General features: G+C 40.6%; 1 protein-coding gene across 1 annotated transcript in view; it reads left to right on the top strand.

Moving 5' to 3' along the window:
- Positions 1–1,340: 1,340 nt before the first annotated feature.
- ube3a (ubiquitin protein ligase E3A) overlaps positions 1,341–22,838 on the top strand; it is a 31,472-nt gene continuing 9,974 nt past the window's right edge. Inside the window, exons 1-8 of the mRNA XM_062054099.1 lie at positions 1,341–1,644; positions 2,242–2,286; positions 9,108–9,412; positions 15,670–16,919; positions 17,001–17,145; positions 21,019–21,224; positions 21,330–21,494; positions 21,573–21,728. Of these exons, the coding sequence (XP_061910083.1) occupies positions 1,568–1,644; positions 2,242–2,286; positions 9,108–9,412; positions 15,670–16,919; positions 17,001–17,145; positions 21,019–21,224; positions 21,330–21,494; positions 21,573–21,728 (2,349 nt within the window). The 5' untranslated portion in view covers positions 1,341–1,567. The remainder of the gene's footprint in view (positions 1,645–2,241; positions 2,287–9,107; positions 9,413–15,669; positions 16,920–17,000; positions 17,146–21,018; positions 21,225–21,329; positions 21,495–21,572; positions 21,729–22,838) is intronic.

The raw sequence follows: 22,838 nt of genomic DNA on the forward strand, positions 1-22,838 counted from the left end.
GAGGTCTAGCAGTAACCTGACTAGCTTGTTCTGAGATGTTTGGAGTTTAGATTTGAGGGTTTTGGAGGTGCTAGGGTACCAGGAGGTGCATGCGTAATCGAAAAAGGGTTGAATGAGAGTTCCCGCCAGAATCCTCAAGGTGCTTTTGTTGACCAGAGAGGAGATTCTGTAGAGAAATCTCGTTCGTTGGTTAACCTTTTTGATTACCTTGGTTGCCATTTTATCACAGAAAAGGTTAGCCTCTAGAATGGAATCTAGGTAGGTGACCTCATCTTTCCTGTTGATAACAATGTCACCCACTTTTATGGTGAAGTCATTGACTTTCTTGAGGTTGATGTGGGACCCAAACAGGATGGATTCTGTTTTACCCAAGTGTATGGATAGCTTGTTGTCAGCGAGCCAGGTGTAAGTTCTACAGAGCTCTGAGGATTTTCTCCACCTGTGACTTGTCCTTGCCGGATACCAGCAAGGCAGAGTCATCCGCAAACAAAAACAATTCACCTAAGTTACGGTCAGAGCGAAAAAAGATATGTCTTGCACAAATCTCATCCACAAATCTTTCATCCTGGCTCAAATTATTGGGGTAATCGTCGCTTTCTCGGTCCGAATCGCTCTAGCTGCATTGAAAACAATAGGAAAATATGAGGAGGCTATCAACTGACTACGTCACGCTACTTCCGGTAGGGGCAATTAAGGCTTTTTTTTTATCAGATACCAAAAGTTGCGATCTTTATCGTCATTGTTCTCTACTAAATCCTTTCAGCAAAAATATGGCAATATCGCGAAATGATCAAGTATGACACATAGAATGGATCTGCTACCCGTTTAAATAAAAAAATGTCATTTCAGTAGGCCTTTAACTCACTAATTGTGTTACAAAAAACGGTCAGACAGAATAATACAGAACACTCAGAGCCTAGATTTATTGAATAAAAAATATTGAAAAGTAATAATTTACTGCAATATTATTCATCGTTTTATATGAATAAAAACGTATTCAACTATTTATTGAGAACTGTATTATATATGGAGTTAGGTTAAGAAAAGGAAGTTAATTAAATGTGTTAGTAATTGCTGTGGAATAGAAAAATGGTAGAATTAAATAAGTTCTGCTTCTTCCTACTCCTTTTTGAACATGCTGTAAAGAGAAACTGGAAATATGTGATGTGTCATAATGTCACTGAATGCATGTTTCGAAATAAACTTAAACCATAAACCATAATTTTATTGTTTGTTACTTCTTTATGCCCTATTGTTATAGATTTTGTGTTCAATTTAAGGAAACAAACAAACAAAAAATAATGTTTCATGCATTCCATCAAGCGTAGACGGTGTTGCTTAGCCGCAGTGCACTCTGGGCAGTGGGCTGACAGTGACGCCAAAGATGGCTGCTTACCTCAGGCTTCGTAGAGATCCCTTAGCTGGAAGCTTATGAATGAAGTTTTTATTTGTAAATTGCCTCAAACTGTACGTGTAAATTGCAACAGTCGTGCCGATCAATCTGTGGATGACTTGACGCAGTAATTTACCGCATCCCAATTCCAAACAAGTGAGGTTAAAGTCTCGTATGAATCCCGACGCGAAGGAGGACTGTGAGTGTGCGCCACCACAGGCCGACATTAGCCCAGCAGGAGGAGCTGACAGGTGGGTTCGCTACTAGGAAAGTGTCGGGGATGCCGACATGCTAGCTGTAAGCTGTAGCAGGCTAGTTTGGTAGAAAGGAATGTTCTGTTTTCCTCCTTATTCGCACACTTCTAATTTACGTTTTATCTGGTGCCAATATAGATGTATAACTACGTGTAACCTAACCATTGCTAGATTAATGGTTATTCTTAATAATCAATACAGTCGTTAGTACAGCTTTTGCTACACCAGCTTGCTAATCAGGGGTCAGAATGTCACCTAAATTACACATTATCCATCTTACCTTTGACCACCTATTATCACGTTTTCGTTTTCTGTCTGATGTCTTTTAAAATTATTTTTTTTAATGAATTAAAGCATGTGTACTATATTCCAATTTAGCCAAAGGCTAACGTTGGAATCGGACGGCTCGCGATTGCACTTAGACACTTTTAAAGTGATGCTTATAATCTGCAATACAATTACCCTAATTGATTTTAAGATTAAATATTAAACTGAATCAAGATTAAACAATATTTATTTATTGAGTGTTGTGTTTATAACATTGGGGCCTCTTTTATTAATCTGTTTGTATGTATCTTTTTTGTGTTCTATCAGAGAAAACGACGAGCTTGAAGTAGAAAACCCAGAAGCAAGCCGAATGTAAGTAATTTTCCCAAACATTTACATAATGTATGCATTCAGTAGGTGGGAATGCTACTAAAGATGACCATCCACCTTTTTCGATTGTCATTTTCTTTTTCTGAAGTGTCTATTTTTTGATGAAACCTTATAACCTATAATACAAACACAATATTGATTTTGACTTTAAATTGTAGAGTGGATTAGTATGTTATCTCACATCCAGCTGGAATGGGTATAGTTGCACAATTGTATCGCATGTAATGTTTATTGTTATTGTCCCAATTTAAGGCATTTACACAAATGCAAATGATTGTCCCAATCATTTGCATTTTTGGGGTAGACATACATTTATTTTTCTCGACTTGTCCAGGAGGAAGCTGGGATAGGCTGCACCTATCCAGCTCTAGGAAGAGTCCTGGTGGTTGTAAACTTCTTCCATTCACAGATGATGGAGGCCACTGTGTTCATTAGGACCTTCCAAGCAGCAAATATATTTCTGTAACCTTCCCCAAATTTGTGCTACAGACAATTCCTTACCCGCTGTCATGCACATTTCGTCTTTTAAAAAACTGCCCCCCCTCATCCCCCCACCCCCAAAAAGGACAAGCGGTAGAAAATGGATGGATGGATTTATGTATATGTATGTATATCTATATAATAAGATATACATTTACAATGACCTCTACATTGACATCACATGTGTGGTCAGCGCTTCTGACCACACATGTGATCTGCAAGAAATGCTGACGCAGCTCTGGCTGGTGCAAGGTACATGAAAAAAACACTTTAGAGCTGCTGCTTGCAGCGGAAGCTAACAACACCAATGGCTTCACTTCGCTGCCGAGCGACCATTAGCATGACAAGAAGTCGTCAACGGAAGTGGAACCGGACTTAAAGGGGAACTGCACTTTTTTTGGAATTTTGCCCATCGTTCACAATCATTATGAAAGACATGACGACGGATGTTTTTTTATTTTATTTTATTTGTTTATGCATTTTAAATATTTAATCAATTCGATCAGAATTTCGCCAACAAGGAGGCCTGTGGGAGCCATTCAGGTCTGCCTATAAAGCCCCTAAAAACACCTCCATGATGTAAGTATAAATGTAATGTAGGAACAAGAAAGCAGCAGACCACTCGATGATGTAAACCATGGGTGTCAAACTCTGGCCCGCAGGCCAAATTTGGCCCGACGTGTAATTTCACTTGGCCCTTGAGGTGATATCAAATTAACACTAGAGCTGGCCCGCCGATTATATACAGCGGCGGTGCCGCGGTAACACCGCATTCACCGCTAATTCTCATACTTGCCAACCCTCCCGGGAGACTCCCAAATTTCAGTGCCCTTTCCGAAAATCGTCACGTCCGCTTTTCATCCAGTCCAACGAGTGCTGGCCCAGTCACATATGTGCGGCTTCTGCACGCACACACAAGTGAATGCAATGCATACTTGATCAATAGCGATACAGGTTACACTGAGGGTGGCCTTATAAACAGCCTTAACACTGTTAGAAATATACGCCACACTGTGAACCCACAACAAACAAGAATGACAAACACATTTCGGGAGAACATCCGCACCGTAACACAACATAAACACAACAGAACAAATACCTAGAATCCTTTGCAGCACTAACTCTTCCGGGACGCTACAAGGTGTGTGTGTGTGTGGGTTGGGTTAGCGGGGGGGTGTTTTGTAGCGTCCCGGAAGAGTTACTACTGCATAGGGTTCTGGGTATTTGTTCTGTTGTGTTTATGTTGTGTTACGGTGTGGATGTTCTCCAGAAATGTGTTTGTCATTCTTGTTTGGTGTGGATTCACAGTGTGGCGTATATTTCTAACAGTGTTAAAGTTCTTTATACGGTCACCCTCAGTGTAACCTGTATTCGCTGTTGATCAAGTATGCTTTGCATTCACGTGTGTGTGCGTACAGAAGCCGCACATATCTTGTGACTGGGCCGGCACGTTGTTAGAATGGATGAAAAGCGGACGTGACGACAGCTCGTAGAGGACGCTAAAGGCAGTGCCTTTAAGGCACGCCCCCAAGACTGTGATCCGGGTGAACTACAAGATATAATGACTGATGAACACCTTCGTTCGATAATGAAGGTTGCCTCAGCTCAAAGCCTGAGCCCCGACATTAATGAACTAGCATCCAAGAAAAGATGCCAGGTATCTGGCTTGGGCACATCAGATTAGATCAGTGTGTTGCAAACTGAGCAGTTTAAAGTCCTGAATGGTTGGTTTATTCATTGTTATTTTATTTTCAAATTTATTAGCCTGTGGAAAAAGTTAATGTTGATATTTACCTCAGAAGGCTGCAAATAGAAAAGAGGCATTACATTTTAATTTAAATTGTATTTGATATGCCATTGATATTTTTTAATTATTATTATTATTTGAAACTTGATTTTGCAAGTCACTATAAAGTTATATAAGCCTTGCTTGTTCAATATTCAATGCAAAACTTGTTTGGGTCCCTATTAAAAGGTTAATTTGTTCAACCTTGGCCCGCGGCTTTGTTCAGTTTTAAATTTTGGCCCACTCTGTATTTGAGTTTGACACCCCTAATGTAAACAATGGCACACAGTAAGTTATCACGTCACCGCTATAAATTGTCTGTTTTAAAGCTTATAAAAACAATATCACTAATAATATAAAGGTTAATATTAAAATCACGAAATGTAAATGGCGTATTGCTGGCGCTTTTTGAATGGTTATCAGATTTTATGGGTGAAATAATGGAGCCCTTTATTTACATTTTTTTAATATTTAGAATGCATTTTTTTTAAATCCATCCGTCGTCATGTCTTTTATAATGATTGTGAACAAGTTCCCCTTGTTCTCCCTGGCTTCCCTGATAAGCTGAGTGACCAATGTGCTCACTGACAACCAATATGGATACAAGCCAAAATTTCAACATCAATGGCATTAATCGATATCACGGAAGAGATTACCAATTAAATAGATATCAACAATTCTGCTGCTGCAGTGTTTATGGATTTAACAAAACATTTTACACAATCAATATTTTAATCAAATTGGAACGGTATGGCATCAAAGGGTTATTAGTGTTGAACTGGGTAGGAAGCCACTTAACCAAAAGGAAGTAATACGTGAAAATAGGAGAACAAATTACTGAGCTGAAATCATCTTGTGGAATACCTCAAGGATCAATACTGGGACCAAAATTGTTCAATCCTTATATAAATTACATTTGTAAAGTTACAAAGGACTTAAAGTTTATTTGTAAAGTATTTTTTGCAGATGACACGACTGTGTTTTGTTCAGGAGAGAACACACAGAAGCTAATACAAATAACAGAAGAAATGAACAAATTAAAAAGATGGTTTGACAAAAACAAACTATTGATGAATCTTAGTAAAACAAAAATAATGCTATTCGGTCACAGTAGAAGGGAAAGTCAAGCGCTAATACAAATAGAAAGGAGGATAAAATGAATTAGAAACCTCATGTAAAAAAATATACAACATAAAGTAGAAAGAATCACATCAATAATTAATAAGGCAAACTATGTTCTGGAACTAAAATCAATCCATATTCTCTACTGCTCAATATTGTTACCATATCTGAGGTATTTGTAGAAATATGGGAAAACAACTACAAATGTGTGCTTCATTCACTAACGGTGTTACAAAAAAATCAATTAAAATAATACATAATGTCAGTTATAGAGAAGATACAAACCATTTTTTTATTTAATCAAAAATATTGAAATTCATAGACTTGGAGTATTTGCAAACAGCTAAAATTATGTACAAAGCAAACTATAACTTGCTATCCAAGAATGTACAACATTTTTTCTCAACCACAGGGAAGAAACAACCTTGGAGGAAAATGTAATTTAAAACATTTGTATGTACGTACAACACTTTGGACCGTTAGCATATCCAAATGTGGAATGAAATTATGGAATGGATTAAGCAATGAAATCAAACAAAGCACTAATATTATACAGTTTAATAGACTGTTCAAACTACAAGTGTTCACAAAGTACAAAGTAGAAGATTTATGATAAACACCTTGAACCTTTAAAAAAAAATAGGTAATGATTATTTATGTATTTAATATTTGTTTACTTACTTATCCATCCATCCATCTTCTTCCGCTTATCCGAGGTTGGGTCGCGGGGGCAGCAGCCTAAGCAGGGAAACCCAGACTTCCCTCTCCCCAGCCACTTCGTCCAGCTCTTCCCAGGGGATCCCGAGGCGTTCCCAGGCCAGCCGGGAGATATAGTCTTCCCAACGTGTCCTGGGTCTTCCCCGTGGCCTCCTACCGGTCGGACGTGCCCTAAACACCTCCCTAGGGAGGCGTTCGGGTGGCATCCTGACCAGATGCCCGAACCACCTCAACTGGCTCCTCTCGATGTGGAGGAGCAGCGGCTTTACTTTGAGCTCCCCCCGGATGGCAGAGCTTCTCACCCTATCTCTAAGGGAGAGCCCCGCCACCCGGCAGAGGAAACTCATTTCGGCCGCTTGTACCCGTGATCTTGTCCTTTCGGTCATAACCCAAAGCTCATGACCATAGGTGAGGATGGGAACGTAGATCGACCGGTAAATTGAGAGCTTTGCCTTCCGGCTCAGCTCCTTCTTCACCACAACGGATCGATACAGCGTCCGCATTACTGAAGACGATCCGACACCGATCCGCCTGTCGATCTCACGATCCACTCCCCCCCACTCGTGAACAAGACTCCAAGGTACTTGAACTCCTCCACTTGGGGCAGGGTTTCCTCCCCAACCCGGAGATGGCACTCCACCCTTTTCCGGGCGAGAACCATGGACTCGGACTTGGAGGTGCTGATTCTCATCCCAGTCGCTTCACACTCAGCTGCGAACCGATCCAGCGAGAGCTGAAGATCCTGGCCAGATGAAGCCATCAGGACCACATCATCTGCAAAAAGCAGAGACCTAATCCTGCAGCCTCCAAACCAGATCCCCTCAACGCCTTGACTGCGCCTAGAAATTCTGTCCATAAAAGTTATGAACAGAATCGGTGACAAAGAGCAGCCTTGGCGGAGTCCAACCCTCACTGGAAACGTGTCCGACTTACTGCCGGCAATGCGGACCAAACTCTGGCACTGATCATACAGGGAGCGGACAGCCACAATCAGACAGTCCGATACCCCATACTCTCTGAGCACTCCCCACAGGACTTCCCGAGGGACACGGTCTAATGCCTTCTCCAAGTCCACAAAACACATGTAGACTGGTTGGGCAAACTCCCATGCACCCTCAAGGACCCTGCCGAGAGTATAGAGCTGGTCCACAGTTCCACGACCAGGACGAAAACCACACTGTTCCTCCTGAATCCGAGGTTCGACTATCCGGCGTAGCCTCCTCTCCAGCACACCCGAATAGACCTTACCGGGAAGGCTGAGGAGTGTGATCCCACGATAGTTAGAACACACCCTCCGGTTCCCCTTCTTAAAGAGAGGAACCACCACCCCGGTCTGCCAATCCAGAGGTACCGCCCCTGATGTCCACGCGATGCTGCAGAGTCTTGTCAACCAAGACAGCCCCACAGCATCCAGAGCCTTAAGGAACTCCGGGCGGATCTCATCCACCCCCGGGGCCTTGCCACAGAGAAGCTTTTTAACTACCTCAGCAACCTCAGCCCCAGAAATAGGAGAGCCCACCACAGATTCCCCAGGCACTGCTTCCTCATAGGAAGACGTGTTGGTGGGATTGAGGAGGTCTTCGAAGTATTCCCTCCACCGATCCACAACATCCGCAGTCGAGGTCAGCAGAACACCATCCTCACCATACACGGTGTTGATAGTGCACTGCTTCCCCTTCCTGAGGCGGCGGATGGTGGTCCAGAATCGCTTCGAAGCCGTCCGGAAGTCGTTTTCCATGGCTTCCCCGAACTCCTCCCATGTCCGAATTTTTGCCTCCGCGACCGCTGAAGCCGCACACCGCTTGGCCTGTCGGTACCTGTCCGCTGCCTCAGGAGTCCTATGAGCCAAAAGAACCCGATAGGACTCCTTCTTCAGCTTGACGGCATCCCTCACCGCCGGTGTCCACCAACGGGTTCTAGGATTACCGCCACGACAGGCACCAACTACCTTGCGGCCACAGCTCCAATCAGCCGCCTCGACAATAGAGGCGCGGAACATGGTCCATTCGGACTCAATGTCCAGCACCTCCCTCGTGACGTGTTCAAAGTTCTTCCGGAGGTGGGAATTGAAACTCTCTCTTACAGGAGACTCTGCCTTACTTACTTACTTACTTACTTACTTACTTATGGTATATTTATTTATTTTTTCACTGTTCTGTTACAAACAGAAAACAAAGACATGGAATAAAACTGCTACGATATGAAAAGAGGAAGGATTAAATAAACTCTGCTTCTTCCTACTCCTTTTCGGACGTGCTGTATTGAAACAACTGCAAATATGAGATGCATTACATTGTAATTGTATTGTATGCATGTTTGAAATAAACTAAAACTGAACTGAACTTAAAACTGAACATTATCTTAAAAATTAACACACACACAGAGCCCAGGAAACATTGTTATTGCCTGTGTATAAGGCACACGCACGGTGAGTTAATTTGGTCCTCAGAACGCAGGACATGCATGTGACACGTACTGTACATTGCGATGATGATGCCGAAACGATATATTTTGCTGCCCCACTGGGAGGTATAATGATTTGTCGATTGTAACTGTCTGTTTTGTTGTCATCGTCAAAGTCACATTCAAACCATCCTAAATTTCATGAATAAGATCAGACCTTCATGTTAAAATTGCAAACCATTTCACACTAAACTTGCAAAATGTTTTGCTCTTACTCTTTTGTTACTGTAAGCAGGAAGCGAGCAGCTGCTAAGCATCTAATAGAGCGCTATTACCACCAGTTAACTGAGGGCTGTGGGAATGAATCGTGCTCCAACCCATGGTGTGCCTCATCAAATGGCTTCCATCGCATGGACAACAATGCGGCAGCAGTCAAAGCCCTCGAGCTCTACAAGGTCAATGCAAAACTGTGCGACCCCCACCCCTCAAAGAAAGGTACGGCTTCGGCCTACTTGGAGAATAGCGCTCACTGCAACTTGCCGTGCAGCAATACCAAGACGAACAACAAGGATGTCCACTCTGTACGTGACAATTTCAAAGGTCAGTTAAACAAGCATGTGACAAGGATAAAACCCTATACTCTACTATGTAAATTTTGACGCACATTCAAATTTGTTTTCTATTTTTTGTTTGTTTTTGATTGTTGATTTGTTGAAGGAATGTGTTAGATGTGGATTAGAATCATCCAAGGTCTTTTTTTGAAGGGAAACTGCACACGTTGTGAATTTTAGCAATGAAATTAAATTACTTTATTTCGGTCATATAATCAACCATTTTGTGTGATCAATTTAACAGCACAGATTACACATATTAACAATCATACACATACACACACAAAAAGAAAAAGAATGACCGAAAAAGGAATAGGCTGAAGCCAAGTCTTACATTCGCCTATCCTATACATTCACTGAAAATTAGATTGCCTGGAACATCAACGTTCAAAAAATCAATGGGATGAAAGTAATCGGTGCTATATTCTATAATTTTCCATTATTTTACCTTTCAAGGCGTTCTTAAATCTTAACAAAGAACTACAGTACATGTCTTCATCTCATCACTGAGCTTGTTCCACCATTTAACTCCTAAAACTGAAATACATTTGTATTTTATATTCGTTCTTAATTTACATATTTCAAAAATCAATATACCCGTAAATTATAGTTTTCTCCTCTTAATTTAAATAACCCAAGAATACAAGCTGGAAAGGCTGTTGTTCTTTCCTTGAAACACAATTTCCATTGTTTTTAAAAAACACAATATCTGAAAATTTTAACACATTAAACTTGGATTGGTAGGTTCATCGTAGCACGCATTGTGTATTATTCTAACTACCCTTTTTTGAAGTTTAATTATTGGGTCTATGTTTGTTTTTTAAACATTTCCCCAAACTTCAACACAATATGTTAGATCATGTCTTTCTTTTTATATTATTCTATTCCATGTATTTTAATTTGTAATATACAACAAGTATAAGGTGGCTCACAATGGAGGTAACGTGATTTGCTTTATTCCGCCTATAGGTACTATAAAAACCCCCTAACAACGTTTTATACACACGCTGTAAGCATATATTTAATAGGGCTGGACGATTATGGCAAAAATAATAATCACAATTATTTTTGATTAATATTGTAATCACGATTAATTACACAATTTTTCATTAATTTAAAAACATCAATATTTATTGTACCAGCAAAACTGAACTTTAAATGTAGTTTAAAAAATGTATACCAATTAGTAACAAACTACAACAAGTAAAATAATATTAGCAAAAACAATCATTTTAAATAACAATAGCATTATAAAAACAATACATTTCAGTTTCTACATTTTAATTGTTTTTAAATCTGTTTTACCTTTTTCACAAATTTTACCACCGTAGAGTGTGTGCTTTTTGTGTCAAACACAATTTTATAAAATGTTTGTTGAATAAAAGCAAAAATCATCAGATTTATTGGTGCAATAGCTGGGTTGCAATCACGAGAACAAGAGACACATCCGGGCACTTCCAGGTTTCAGGCATTTGTCTAGAGCCCCATTAGGCTACTGTTTGTTTACCTAAATCAGTGCAGATTTGGGCGAATTTTTAAAGGTTTAGAGGCAAATATATAAGCCACAATGAAACAAATATTTAAAATAGGATGGAGTGGATTTTTACACTCTTAAGAAAAATATTTTTTGTAAGATTTAAACCATTTATCATCACCAAGACGTTGCTGCTCGCTACGACCTCACTTCATCGGTATTTAGAGGAACGAAAGATTAGAGGCACATCATGTCTTTACATCTGAGTAGTCCACAAAATAAGCATTAATTGGTGAAATACAGGACTTATCTGTGCATCACTATAAATAACATATTTGATTGCCGTACCGAGTGCCGTGCTGCTGGGATCGTGACGCTAATGAGAAAAAGCATACGTTTTTCTGCCGGTGATTTCCTGCTAGAAATATTAGTCTCATCAACAGTTCATGTCTGCAGTTATTTTTATGGAGTGAAGTTCGTATGTTCTCTCATTATTTAGCCATACATGTTCCTGTTGAATGTTGTCTGTCTATCTGTGTTGGCCATGCGATGAGGTAATGACTTGTCTAGGGTGTACCCCGCCTTCCGCCCGAATGCAGCTGAGATAGGCTCCAGCACCCCCCGCGACCCCGAAAGGGACAAGCGGTAAAAAATGGATGGATTGATGTTCCTGTTGTTCAGCAATGTTTGTGAGCAATATCAACATTCAGTATATGCTGTTAAGCCTACGAGAGCTTTACTCATCTCGTTAATACAATCATGGATATTCTCTTGATGCTAACAAATATCACCAAAGACGTTATATTGTGGTCATCCGTGTCAAAAAAAGCATTTGTTTCCTGCAAAAAAACAACTAAACTTTTAGTTTTTCTTATGAAAATCAAGAAAAATAATACTTTTGATTGAACCAACAATTCGAACACCAAAGAACAGAACAGCTATAAGGCATTTTCTGCTCAATATCTACACTCACTTTCACTTGTTTTAATGATACGCTCAAGCTGATTGACCATCATGTGAATTAAGCTGCAAAGAAGAAGAAACAATGCAACCCAGCAATACATTTTTGGACAATTTTGACCTGTATTTTATGTCAAAGCATAATAATTGTGTAAATGTATCAATAAGTGCTTTAAGTACCGGTACATTATGCTTGTGTAAGGTAATTTTTTGACATTTTTCTTTTGTTAGCGCACCGCACTATTATTGTGAAGGGGGAAAGTGTGCTGTGCTGTCGCTGTTTCAAGTGACCGTATCGACATTATCGACGTTTAGTTTAGGACATGGTGATTGAGTGTTTCGGGGATGAAAGAGCAGTATCGGACACATTATTTTCCTAAACAAATATTCCTTTTCCTCACAATGACAACATTTCACTCACACAATTTTCCTAATATTCTGCGTTTAACAGCTGATTCCGTTTTATTGGCTAATTATGTGAATTTGAAAATCATATGGCCTTATTTTTTTTTTTTAGTTTAGAGATTATTGATTAGACATACTAGCTCTATGACAAATAAAAAGTAGCAACCATGGTGAGATCCCAAACTTCTAGGAGACATGTTTTTTCCCCCAATCATTAGCTCCTAATTTGTCTCACCGTCACAAGCGCCGGAATTTGCATGCACGTTGCCCAGCCTATCCATCCAGCCCATCCATCCAGCCATCCATCCAGCCATCCTCTCGGGGCCACAGGGGGTGGAGAGAAAATTGTTTTTTCTCCAAATTGTAAAGCCTTAATATCTAGGGTTTTTATTTGCTGAAAATTGCTGTACGGGCCAAATGCACATTGAGTTTCAAATGGTCCTGCTGGCCAAATGACATCCCTCCCTAGGCCAGGAGTTTGACTTTAGATGGTGTCTAACCTCTGTCTGGTGTTTCTTTACTCCGCTGTCTTTTACTGGATCCTTGTACCACACCAAAAATATCCAGACACGTCTGTTTTTGGCATTTTTCAAACCCCTGAATTACAGAGTCTTTGAGTTTGCTACGTGTTCCGTCAAGACTCACTGCCTGCGTGCAGAGTGCAGAACGGCTCTGCTCCCCCAGACAGGAGTAGTGACGTTATCGACCGGTTCTCAACGATGAAATTGCGCACATTTGCACAAGACAATTTGTATGTGGAATTAAAACACAAACAGGCAGAATATCCAACTCGAGAAGGAAAAGATAGGTGAACTTGCTTGGATTTGTCTTTTTACCCAGATTTTTTTTCTGAAAATCAACCGGATTTATTTTGATTATGTCTCGTACTTTCTGTTCTGCACTACCCCATCTGTGCAAAATGAATGCGGCTTAGCTGTGGTATAAGACTAGCCTAAATTGGGACAATGTGTTGTAAGGCTGCTGACAAGATTTGCAACAGCTTCGTTTGGGGGATTTTTCTCCACAAAATTTTGCACCACACTCTGCTTTGCCAAAACGTCCTCAGTCACGGAAGATGGCACATTCTCTGCTGTCGCTTCATAAAAAAATACAAACATGTGTGCTTACGGACTGTATCCCTGCAGACTGCATTGATCTGTATTGATATATAATGTAGGAACCAAAAATATTAATAACAGAAAGAAAAAAACCTTTTGTCCGAATGAGTGTGAATGAGGAGGGAGGTTTTTTGGTTGGTGCACTAATTGTAAGTGTATCTTGTGTTTTTTTATGTTGATTTAATAAAAAAAATAAAAACATTTTTATTTTTATTTCATTTTTTTTATTTCTTGTGCGGCCTGGTACCAATCGATCCACGGACCAGTACCGGGCCGCGGCCCGGTGGTTGGGGACCACTGCTATACAGCATTGTGCTTGACTTTCAATACATTAACCTGTACCAGAGTGACATACAGGTAGGCCTTGGCCAATAACAAATTTTGCTTGACAATATAGTGACCTACAATTTATTGCCAATAAACTATATTATTGCCATTATTTTTATGGGACCAAATTAACCGTTGATGTAATGATAATACATAATAATAATGCATGTATGTCCTTTCAAATGCAATAAACTTGTATTTCTCGTCTATTTTAACATTGTCATTGGAAAGTAAACTTTAAAATGACACCGAGGATGTCGTTGTGGCTTGTACAGCCCTTTGAGACACTTGTGATTTAGGGCTATATAAATAAACATTGATTGATTGATTGATTGATTGAAAATCTCCAAGTTAAATAAAACAAACAAATAACAATAAAATATACTTTGTCTGTCAGCAAAAGGTTCCACTTAAAAATTACAACTAAAGCAAAAAAGTATGTTATGGAGGGGTCGGGGGAGGGACTAAAAAATATACCGGTACACAAGCAAAACATTAAATAAAGTATTGACAAAGTTTCACTTCAATATTGAACATATAGGCAGAAGTACAATTATACTTTACTTAACTGATAAACAAGTTAGAACATTTTTAAACAAAAAAATCAGAGTAACCATATAAACACTTAAGTATGAGCTGATGTTATGACAAGTCATATGCAAAAAAAAAACTTAATTCTGGCAGATTTTGACATGGAAAAATGACAAATGTCTGTCAAACGTTTGCAGAGCTTTTAGAAATGCTCGTATAGTAATAAATAATAAATGGTAGCACGAAGGTCCTGAGTAGTCGTGAGTTCAATCCCGGCCTCGGGATCTTTCTGTGTGGAGTTTGCATGTTCTCCCCGTGACTGCGTGGGTTCCCTCCGGGTACTCCGGCTTCCTCCCACCTCCAAAGACATGCACCTGGGGATAGGTTGATTGGCAACACTAAATTGGCCCTAGTGTGTGAATGTGAGTGTGAATGTTGTCTGTCTATCTGTGTTGGCCCTGCGATGAGGTGGCGACTTGTCCAGGGTGTACCCCGCCTTCCGCCCGATCGTACCTGAGATAGGCTCCAGCGCCTCCCGCGACCCCGAAGGGAATAAGCGGTAGAAAATGGATGGATGGATGTCTCTGGCAATGTATCTAACCACACTTTCTGTTAGCGCACACTATGTTGCACTGTTTTGTTTACACTGACATGGCTTGTTCATTGAACGCGAAGTGAGTGTACACTGTCAGGTAGTTGTGTATCAAGTGAGTATGCAGGTTTGTTGTATTCGCGCACATTCGGCAAACTGGGTCCTCTGTGTTGATCGAATTTAAACTGAGCGGTGGCATTTGATTTTGTGATCATTTAGTTCATGTTAGCTGCTACAAGGCCTTGCTGCACAAAAAGTCAAAGACACTTAATGAAGACAAGAGGATTCACTTCCTTCTTTTCATTTCACCATGGTACGAAAGCACGTAGCTGCTGAAAGCGACGAAAAGCGTAAATGCTCTTAAAGTATGCACATAGCGATTTATCGATGCTAGAAAATTTATCGACTTAATTTTCATTAATCGTTGGTTAATTGACTTATCAAATATCGGTCCATGCATACATACAGGAAACATATTTGCGTGGTGCTCGTGTGATCGTCATAGTCATGGTTTTTACCAAGGTGTACAGAATTATTAGGCACCAGGCAGCTTTTATATGCTTCAAACAAAATGGGCCAAAAATTACATTGGTTAACTCGTAAAAAGTATTTCAGTGAAGATGCAGCACTCTTTAAGTCGCTTTAAAGCCATGATGAAACAATAGTTGACCTTCAAAAATCCATGAAAGTGACAATGTTAATGTAATGTACACAATATACTCTTAAAAACCTAAATATGACCAACTTTGCTAAATATTCAGATTTGAGGTTTATTATTGTTTGTGAATGTCATTGTAGTTTTGCAGTCAAGTGTTTAATCTCGTCTGTTCTGTCTCTAGATGTGAATTACCTGACAGAGGAGAAAGTGTATGAGATTTTGGACATCTGTGGTGAGAAGGAGGATTACTCCCCTCTCATCAGAGTAATCGGCCGTGTGTTCTCCAGCGCTGAGGGCCTGGTGCAGAGCTTCCGAGGGTCCAAGCCTCACACCAAGGAGGAGCTCAAGTCACTACAAGAAAAAGACGAGGACAAAGATGAAGATGAGAAGGAGGCTGCTGCCTGCTCTACTACAGCTATGGAAGAGGACTCCCCGACCTCTGCTTCATTAAGGCTTGGAGAGGGATCATCAGGGTACAACGATATCCAAAAGCTTCCCCCTGACGAGGTTTCAGTGGACATCGAAGCTGTACGACGCGTGTACGAACGGCTCCTGTCTAATGAGAAGATAGAAGCTGCTTTCTTGAATGCACTGGTCTACCTCTCACCTAACGTAGAGTGTGACCTAACCTACCATAATGTGTACTCTCGTGACCCAAATTACCTAAACCTGTTTGTTATAGTGATGGAGAACAGCAACCTCCACAGCCCAGAGTACTTGGAGATTGCACTTCCGCAATTCTGCAAAGCCATGAGTAAACTCCCTCTGGCCGCTCAGGCCAAACTCTCTCGACTGTGGTCACACTACAGCGCTGAGCACATTAGGCGCATGGTGGAGACGTTCCAGCAGCTCATTACCTACAAAGTCATTAGCAACGAGTTCAACAGCCGCAACCTGGTAAACGATGATGATGCCGTTGTGGCAGCGACCAGGTGCTTGAAAATCGTTTACTATGCAAATGTACTTGGTGGTGACCTTGATACAGAGCACAACGAAGACGAAGATGAGGAGCCCATTCCGGAGTCCAGTGAATTTATTCTGCAGGAGCTACGAAGTGAGGAGAGGCGGAACAAAAAGGGTCCACGAGTGGACCCGCTAGAGACTGAGTTAGGCATCCGCACCAACGACTGCCGGCGGCCACTTATTCTCTTCGAAGAGTTTGTCAATGAGCCTCTGAACGAGGTCCTAGAAATGGACAAAGACTATACTTTCTTTAAGGTAGAAACCGAAAATAAGTTCTCCTTCATGACATGCCCCTTCATCCTGAATGCTGTCACCAAGAACCTGGGTCTGTACTACGACAACCGCATCCGTATGTACAGCGAACGCCGCATTACGGTGCTTTACAGCCTGGTGCAAGGCCAACAGCCCAACCCGTATCTGAGGCTGAAGGTCCGCCGAGACCACATCATCGACGATGCTCTGGTCAGGGTATGTGTCTCCTTTCTGCCAATTTAAAGAGGCTGGTGATTTGTAAGATCGTGTTGATAACTGGAGAAATATCCTTTACAGCTGGAAATGATCGCAATGGAGAATCCTGCAGACCTTAAGAAACAGCTGTATGTGGAGTTTGAAGGGGAGCAAGGTGTTGACGAAGGAGGCGTTTCCAAAGAGTTCTTCCAGCTTGTAGTTGAGGAGATCTTCAACCCAGATATTGGTAAAAAAAAAAAAAAAGTCTTACTGATATTGTACATCAGACACTAATTACCCTTAAATTCACAAGAGCAGAAAACAAAGCCAGAAGGGCATTTAAACAACAAGCAAACCTTTTTCCGCCACTAAAGTAAATTTTTGAAAGGTAAATGAAAAAACACATACAGTAACTGTTTAAGGAGGCAGAACATTGCACTTTAAAACCATGACATAAAGCTGAATTTTTGTATTAAAATTCCATTAAAAAATAGGCTGGTATATTTAGTATTACTGATGCCCATAAAACACGATTTAGATGTCATCATTCATGAATGTTTTAAAAGTAATGTTAGCAGCAATGTCTTGTTTTCAGTCCACCAAAGCAAGCTATCAGGATCTATTTAATCCACTTTATGATACAGGAATAAGGTTATTGTGCTGCTGCCTTTTGTTGCATTTGGCTTTAAACAAACTTTGCCAAAAACCCAAATTAGTTTCAAACCACTGGCAATATTATTCCTTTTTTGGGAACAAACTTCTTGTTCTCGTTCTTGTTAGCTGTAGCCACATTGTTTCTGTGTGCATCTCTGTTAAAGATACAATAGGGAAGGGAGATAATTGTTGGGCTATAGAACGCACCTGTTTTTAAGCTGACAAATTTTATTTTGTACATATTTTGGGCGCACACATCTATTAGCTGCAGGTGTACACATTGAAACATGAAATATTTACACAGGTGCTTGTGTAAATTCACAAATTTAACAAAAAACCTGTTAAAATTGTTTTAAGACTACAACTGGAAAAGAAAACGACAAATCTTGCCAACATTGCCGAAAAATTTACTGACCGCTTGTAAGAAATATATTGAGCTGTAATAGCCAGTTAGATACTGGCACAAAGCAACAAGTAACATCCATCCATCCATTTTCTACCGCTTGTCCCTTTTGGGGTCACGGGGAGTGCTGGAGCCTATCTCAGCTGCATTCGGGCGGAAGGCAGGGTACAGCCTGGACAAGTCGCCATCTCGTCGCAGGGCCAACACAGATAGAGAGACAACATTCACACTCACATTCACACACTAGGGCCAATTTTTTAGTGTTGCCAATCAACCTATCCCCAGGTGCATGTCTTTGGAGGTGGGAGGAAGCCGGAGTACCCGGAGGGAACCCACAAAGTCATGGGGAGAACATGCAAACATTTTATGTTGAAAAAAAAAACACACAGCTTAACAAGCTGAGAGAAGCATAACTGCCCCCTAGTGTTGCACAAGCAGACATAGGCTTAATTCGAATACCCTTCCTTTGCCCTTGTTTTTGCACTCCCTCATTGGTTTTGCGCGTTCACGTCAATCAAGAGGCGTTCAAATTATCCGCCAGGTTGGAGCAAAGGGCAAAGTACTCCCCACGAAACAAAGAGAGCTCGCAGACCTCCCTACACTTTCGAGTACAAGGAGAAAAATGGCAGACCAGAAGCCCAGAGAAGCGTACAAATTTAAGTATGAAACATAATTAATGCTTTTCGTAATATTGACACTAGTGAATTTAGTCAGGCTTCAAACCTTTGCTACTGCACATAAATATTGGCTTCAAACCCAAATACACACTGAAACACATTTTACATACTGCAAACTGATGCGCCAGCATTTTTCACCAAAAACGTTGTCTTCTAAACAGTCTTCTTAAAAAAGACAGGCAAAAAAAATAAAGAGCACAAGCAAAGCCCGGCATCTCATGCGCCGGAATCTTGAAAGTAAACAAACATTTGTCGCATCTGCCTACATAACTGCTGGCCAACGGCGAGGGCTGATGATGTCGCAAGACTCGATCGACATCCATATGCATAGGGGCGTATTTGCAATACTTCGCCACGGCACGAGATGCTAGAGGCAAGGGGGAGTGGAGTGCCTAGTAGACGAGGGCAGGGGGAGGAGGGAGAAATCGAGCCAAATTGAGCCATAGTTTGGCCAACGATCTAAAATGTTAACCGTGACTTCACAGAGATAAGTATGTTTAAACTGAGATAACACACTTAGGCACTAATCTTATTAATGTGTGTATGTAAACTTCAGACTGGATTGCACTCTCTATGATGATCTCTATAATCCTCTGCGCATGAGCTTAGTAGATCAGCATTGCATGCGCAATTAAGTGTGCACATGTTTAATATGTTTTAATGTCTTAAATACAAGCAAACCTTTAGTAGATCAACACCAAGCTGGTATGTGGCCTGATTTGTATAAACTTCTTAACATATACTTTGTGTTGAAAAAGCCTTTTTGGACAATTAAAAGCATCTTACGTCACACATTTTTTATGAGGGTTAAGACAAATGATTAATATTGTTATATTTATTACGATATAATACTTTTTTCAGGTATATAATTTGTCACTTATGATAATACATGTCTGAAATGCAGGGTGTTTTAGATATAACATCTAGCTTAACTATGTTGGACTGGTTTAAAGCCGTTTTAGAAAAAAAAACAGTGCCTGTGTAAGCCGCACCAGCTTTTATAAACTCTCCGATGAAGCTTGACAGTGTGTAGGCGGTAGCGGCGTTACTTGAATAACTACATTTCACAGTAGTCTGGGCATAACCTTGCTGTTTTTTTCATCAAATAGTCACGCAGTAGGATCCACAGAAGCTTCATTTTCAAAGGCATTCCAAATCTCTTCCCCATTACTTACCTATCCTACAGCCGATTACGCTCATGACCGATTGTGTATAAAAATGTGCACAAGTTGGATTGAAAGTGGCACTGCACAATTGGAGACAATGGCAGAGGAGATTGTAGATGTGTCTTCACCATGCACACTGAGTCCGCAAAGTATTTGGAGCGCTTCACTTTTTCCACATTTTGTTATGTTACAGCCTGATTCCAAAATGGAATAATTTAATTTTTCCCCAAATTCTACACACAATACCCTATAAGGACAATGTGAAAAAGTATTTTTTTTTAGAAATGTTTGCAATTGTATTAAAAATAAACTAAGAAATTGCATGTACATAAGTATTCACAGCCTTTGCTCAATACTTTGTTGATGTACCTTTGGCAGAAATTACAGCCTCAGGTATTTTTTAATACAATGCCACATGCTTGGCACACCTATCTTTGGACAGTTTTGCCCATTCCTCTTTGCACCACCTCCCATGCTCCATCAGGTTGGTTGGGAAGGGTCAGTGCGCAGCCATTTTCAGGTCTCTCCAGAGATGTTCAATATGATTGGCTGGGCCACTCAAATACATTCACAATGTTGTCCTTAAGCCATTCTTTTAATGTCTTGGTTCTGTGCATGGGTTGTCATGCTAAAAGATGAACCATCTCCCCAGTATGTAAAGAGTATCAAAAATCATAATGAAAGTGATTAGTTTGATCTGGATGTTGCTTCCGTCGATTTTGCAGTTCTTTTGAAGGACTGAACAGCTTCTTCGTTTTATTTATTTATTTTATAAAAATGTTTTGAAAAATGTTGATAGGCAGCGGTGGAAGAGGGGTTAGTGCGTCTGCCTCACAATAAGAAGGTCCCGAGTAGTCGTGAGTTCAATCCCGGGCTCGGGATCTTTCTGTGGGGAGTTTGCATGTCCTCCCCGTGACTGCGTGGGTTCCCTCCGGGTACTCCGGCTTCCTCCCACCTCCAAAGACATGCACCTGGGGATAGGTTGATTGGCAACACTAAGTTGGCCCTAGTGTGTGAATGTGAGTGTGAATGTTGTCTGTCTATCTGTGTTGGCCCTGCGATGAGGTGGCGACTTGTCCAGGGTGTAAACCGCCTTCCGCCCGATTGTAGCTGAGATAGGCTCCAGCGCCCCCGGCGAACCCGAAGGGAATAAGCGGTAGAAAATGGATGGATGGATGATTAAAATTGACATGAATGAAATGTGTGTTTTTGTCTGGCAGGGATGTTCACATATGATGAACTCACCAAACTCTTTTGGTTCAACTCTTCATCGTTTGAAAATGAGGGCCAGTACACACTGATTGGCATTGTTCTCGGCCTCGCCATCTACAACAATTGCATCCTCGATGTTCACTTTCCAATGGTTGTCTACAGAAAGCTAATGGGCAAGAAAGGAACATTCAGGGACCTTGCTGATGCCAACCCTGTAAGAGTCCAGTTTTCACTGAAAAAAAATTATATACTATGTAATTATAAAAATTATATAGTAAGATGGCCCTTGGTGAGCATTTGTCCTCATTGTGTTGGTTAGATTCTGCACCAGAGCCTAAAGGAACTTCTTGAGTATAAGGGCAGTGTGGAGGAGGATATGATGATTACGTTCCAGATTTCTCAGACGGACCTCTTTGGAAACCCTCTTATGTATGATTTAAGGGAAAATGGCGATAAAATTCCAGTGACGAATGAAAATCGAAAGGTAAGCCACGCACGCACACTTTCTTTTTCTGGTTGGAATCGGTAATACAATTACTGTTGTTTTTTATTTGAAATGCAGGAATTTGTGGCTCAGTATGCGGAATACATGCTTAACAAAAGCGTTGAGAAGCAGTTCAAAGCATTCAGGAGAGGCTTCCACATGGTCACCAATGAGTCACCACTCAAGTACCTTTTTCGGCCTGAAGAAATCGAGCTGCTGATCTGTGGAAGCCGGGTGAGATTACTTAATACATGCAACATTACATTACTGTACCACTTGATTATGTACACCTGCACATTCTAATAGATTCACCCGACGTCACGTTAACTATGCGAGCCTCAAAGCGGGAGGCCAGTTGTCAAAGCGTCCTGGGGAAAAATGCCCTATACTTGCGTTGTTTTAGGCTATTGTAACCATTCAAATCACGAAAAGGATAAAAGTTTCTTCAGAATTCCTTGAAAAGTAATCAAAAATGATGAAAGATGTCAAGATTTTATGAAACAACAACAAGAAATGTGGCTCTCAAATAGCACTCCACTCAAGGGAGCAGTGTCAAAAAATGTTTGAAGTGATCACGTCGTTAAAGGTTTCCTTTGATATACGTTAAAGTTTAGTATTTCCCATTTTAGTGTTATCTTGATAGTGTTTGTATTTTATCTTGGTTTGGAGTTGTTGGTTTTAGCTACAAGTGTTTTGTAAAGCACCAACTAGGCGAGTCTAAATAAAAAAAAAAGCAAATGTGAGCAAAACCTAAAAGAGCTTTTACCAAAGGCAGTAATCATAAGTGAAGCTTTCAGCACATACACAACGTTGAAATCTATAGTTATACTTGAATAAAAACAGAGAAAACATGCATATTCGTAACGGCGTGTGCAACAAACATGGCCTAAACTTACCTGGCCATGCAGTTGGTGACCTGTGATCACTTCTCCGTCTCTTTCACAACGAGCTAGGCCTTCAGTGTTGCCACCGATTATATTTATGAGTGGTTAACATAGAGGGAAAATGACAAACAGTGAATCAAAGATATCAAGTGCTACTAGCAGTGTGTTTACAAGGACGCTTCCTCACAAGACGCAAAGTTAAATTATGAAATGCAACTCAAGCCAAACATTAACGATGCATTATTTACCCGGGAGAATCTTGATACCAATTTCCTTGACCCAGCCACATACAAAGAAGTTGTAGGTCTGTGCTTTTTCAAGCTTTCATCTGTTTTGTTGTGTAGAATGACATATGGTGCACCAGATAGTTTGACATATCTGGAAACGCCACTGACAGATAGTCCTTGAGATCACTCTACAAATCTTTTTTGATAACATATAAGAATCGATTCCATTGTAT

The sequence above is a fragment of the Entelurus aequoreus genome, linkage group LG07 (assembly GCF_033978785.1).
Source record: "Entelurus aequoreus isolate RoL-2023_Sb linkage group LG07, RoL_Eaeq_v1.1, whole genome shotgun sequence".
Classification (NCBI taxonomy): Eukaryota; Metazoa; Chordata; class Actinopteri; order Syngnathiformes; family Syngnathidae; genus Entelurus; species Entelurus aequoreus.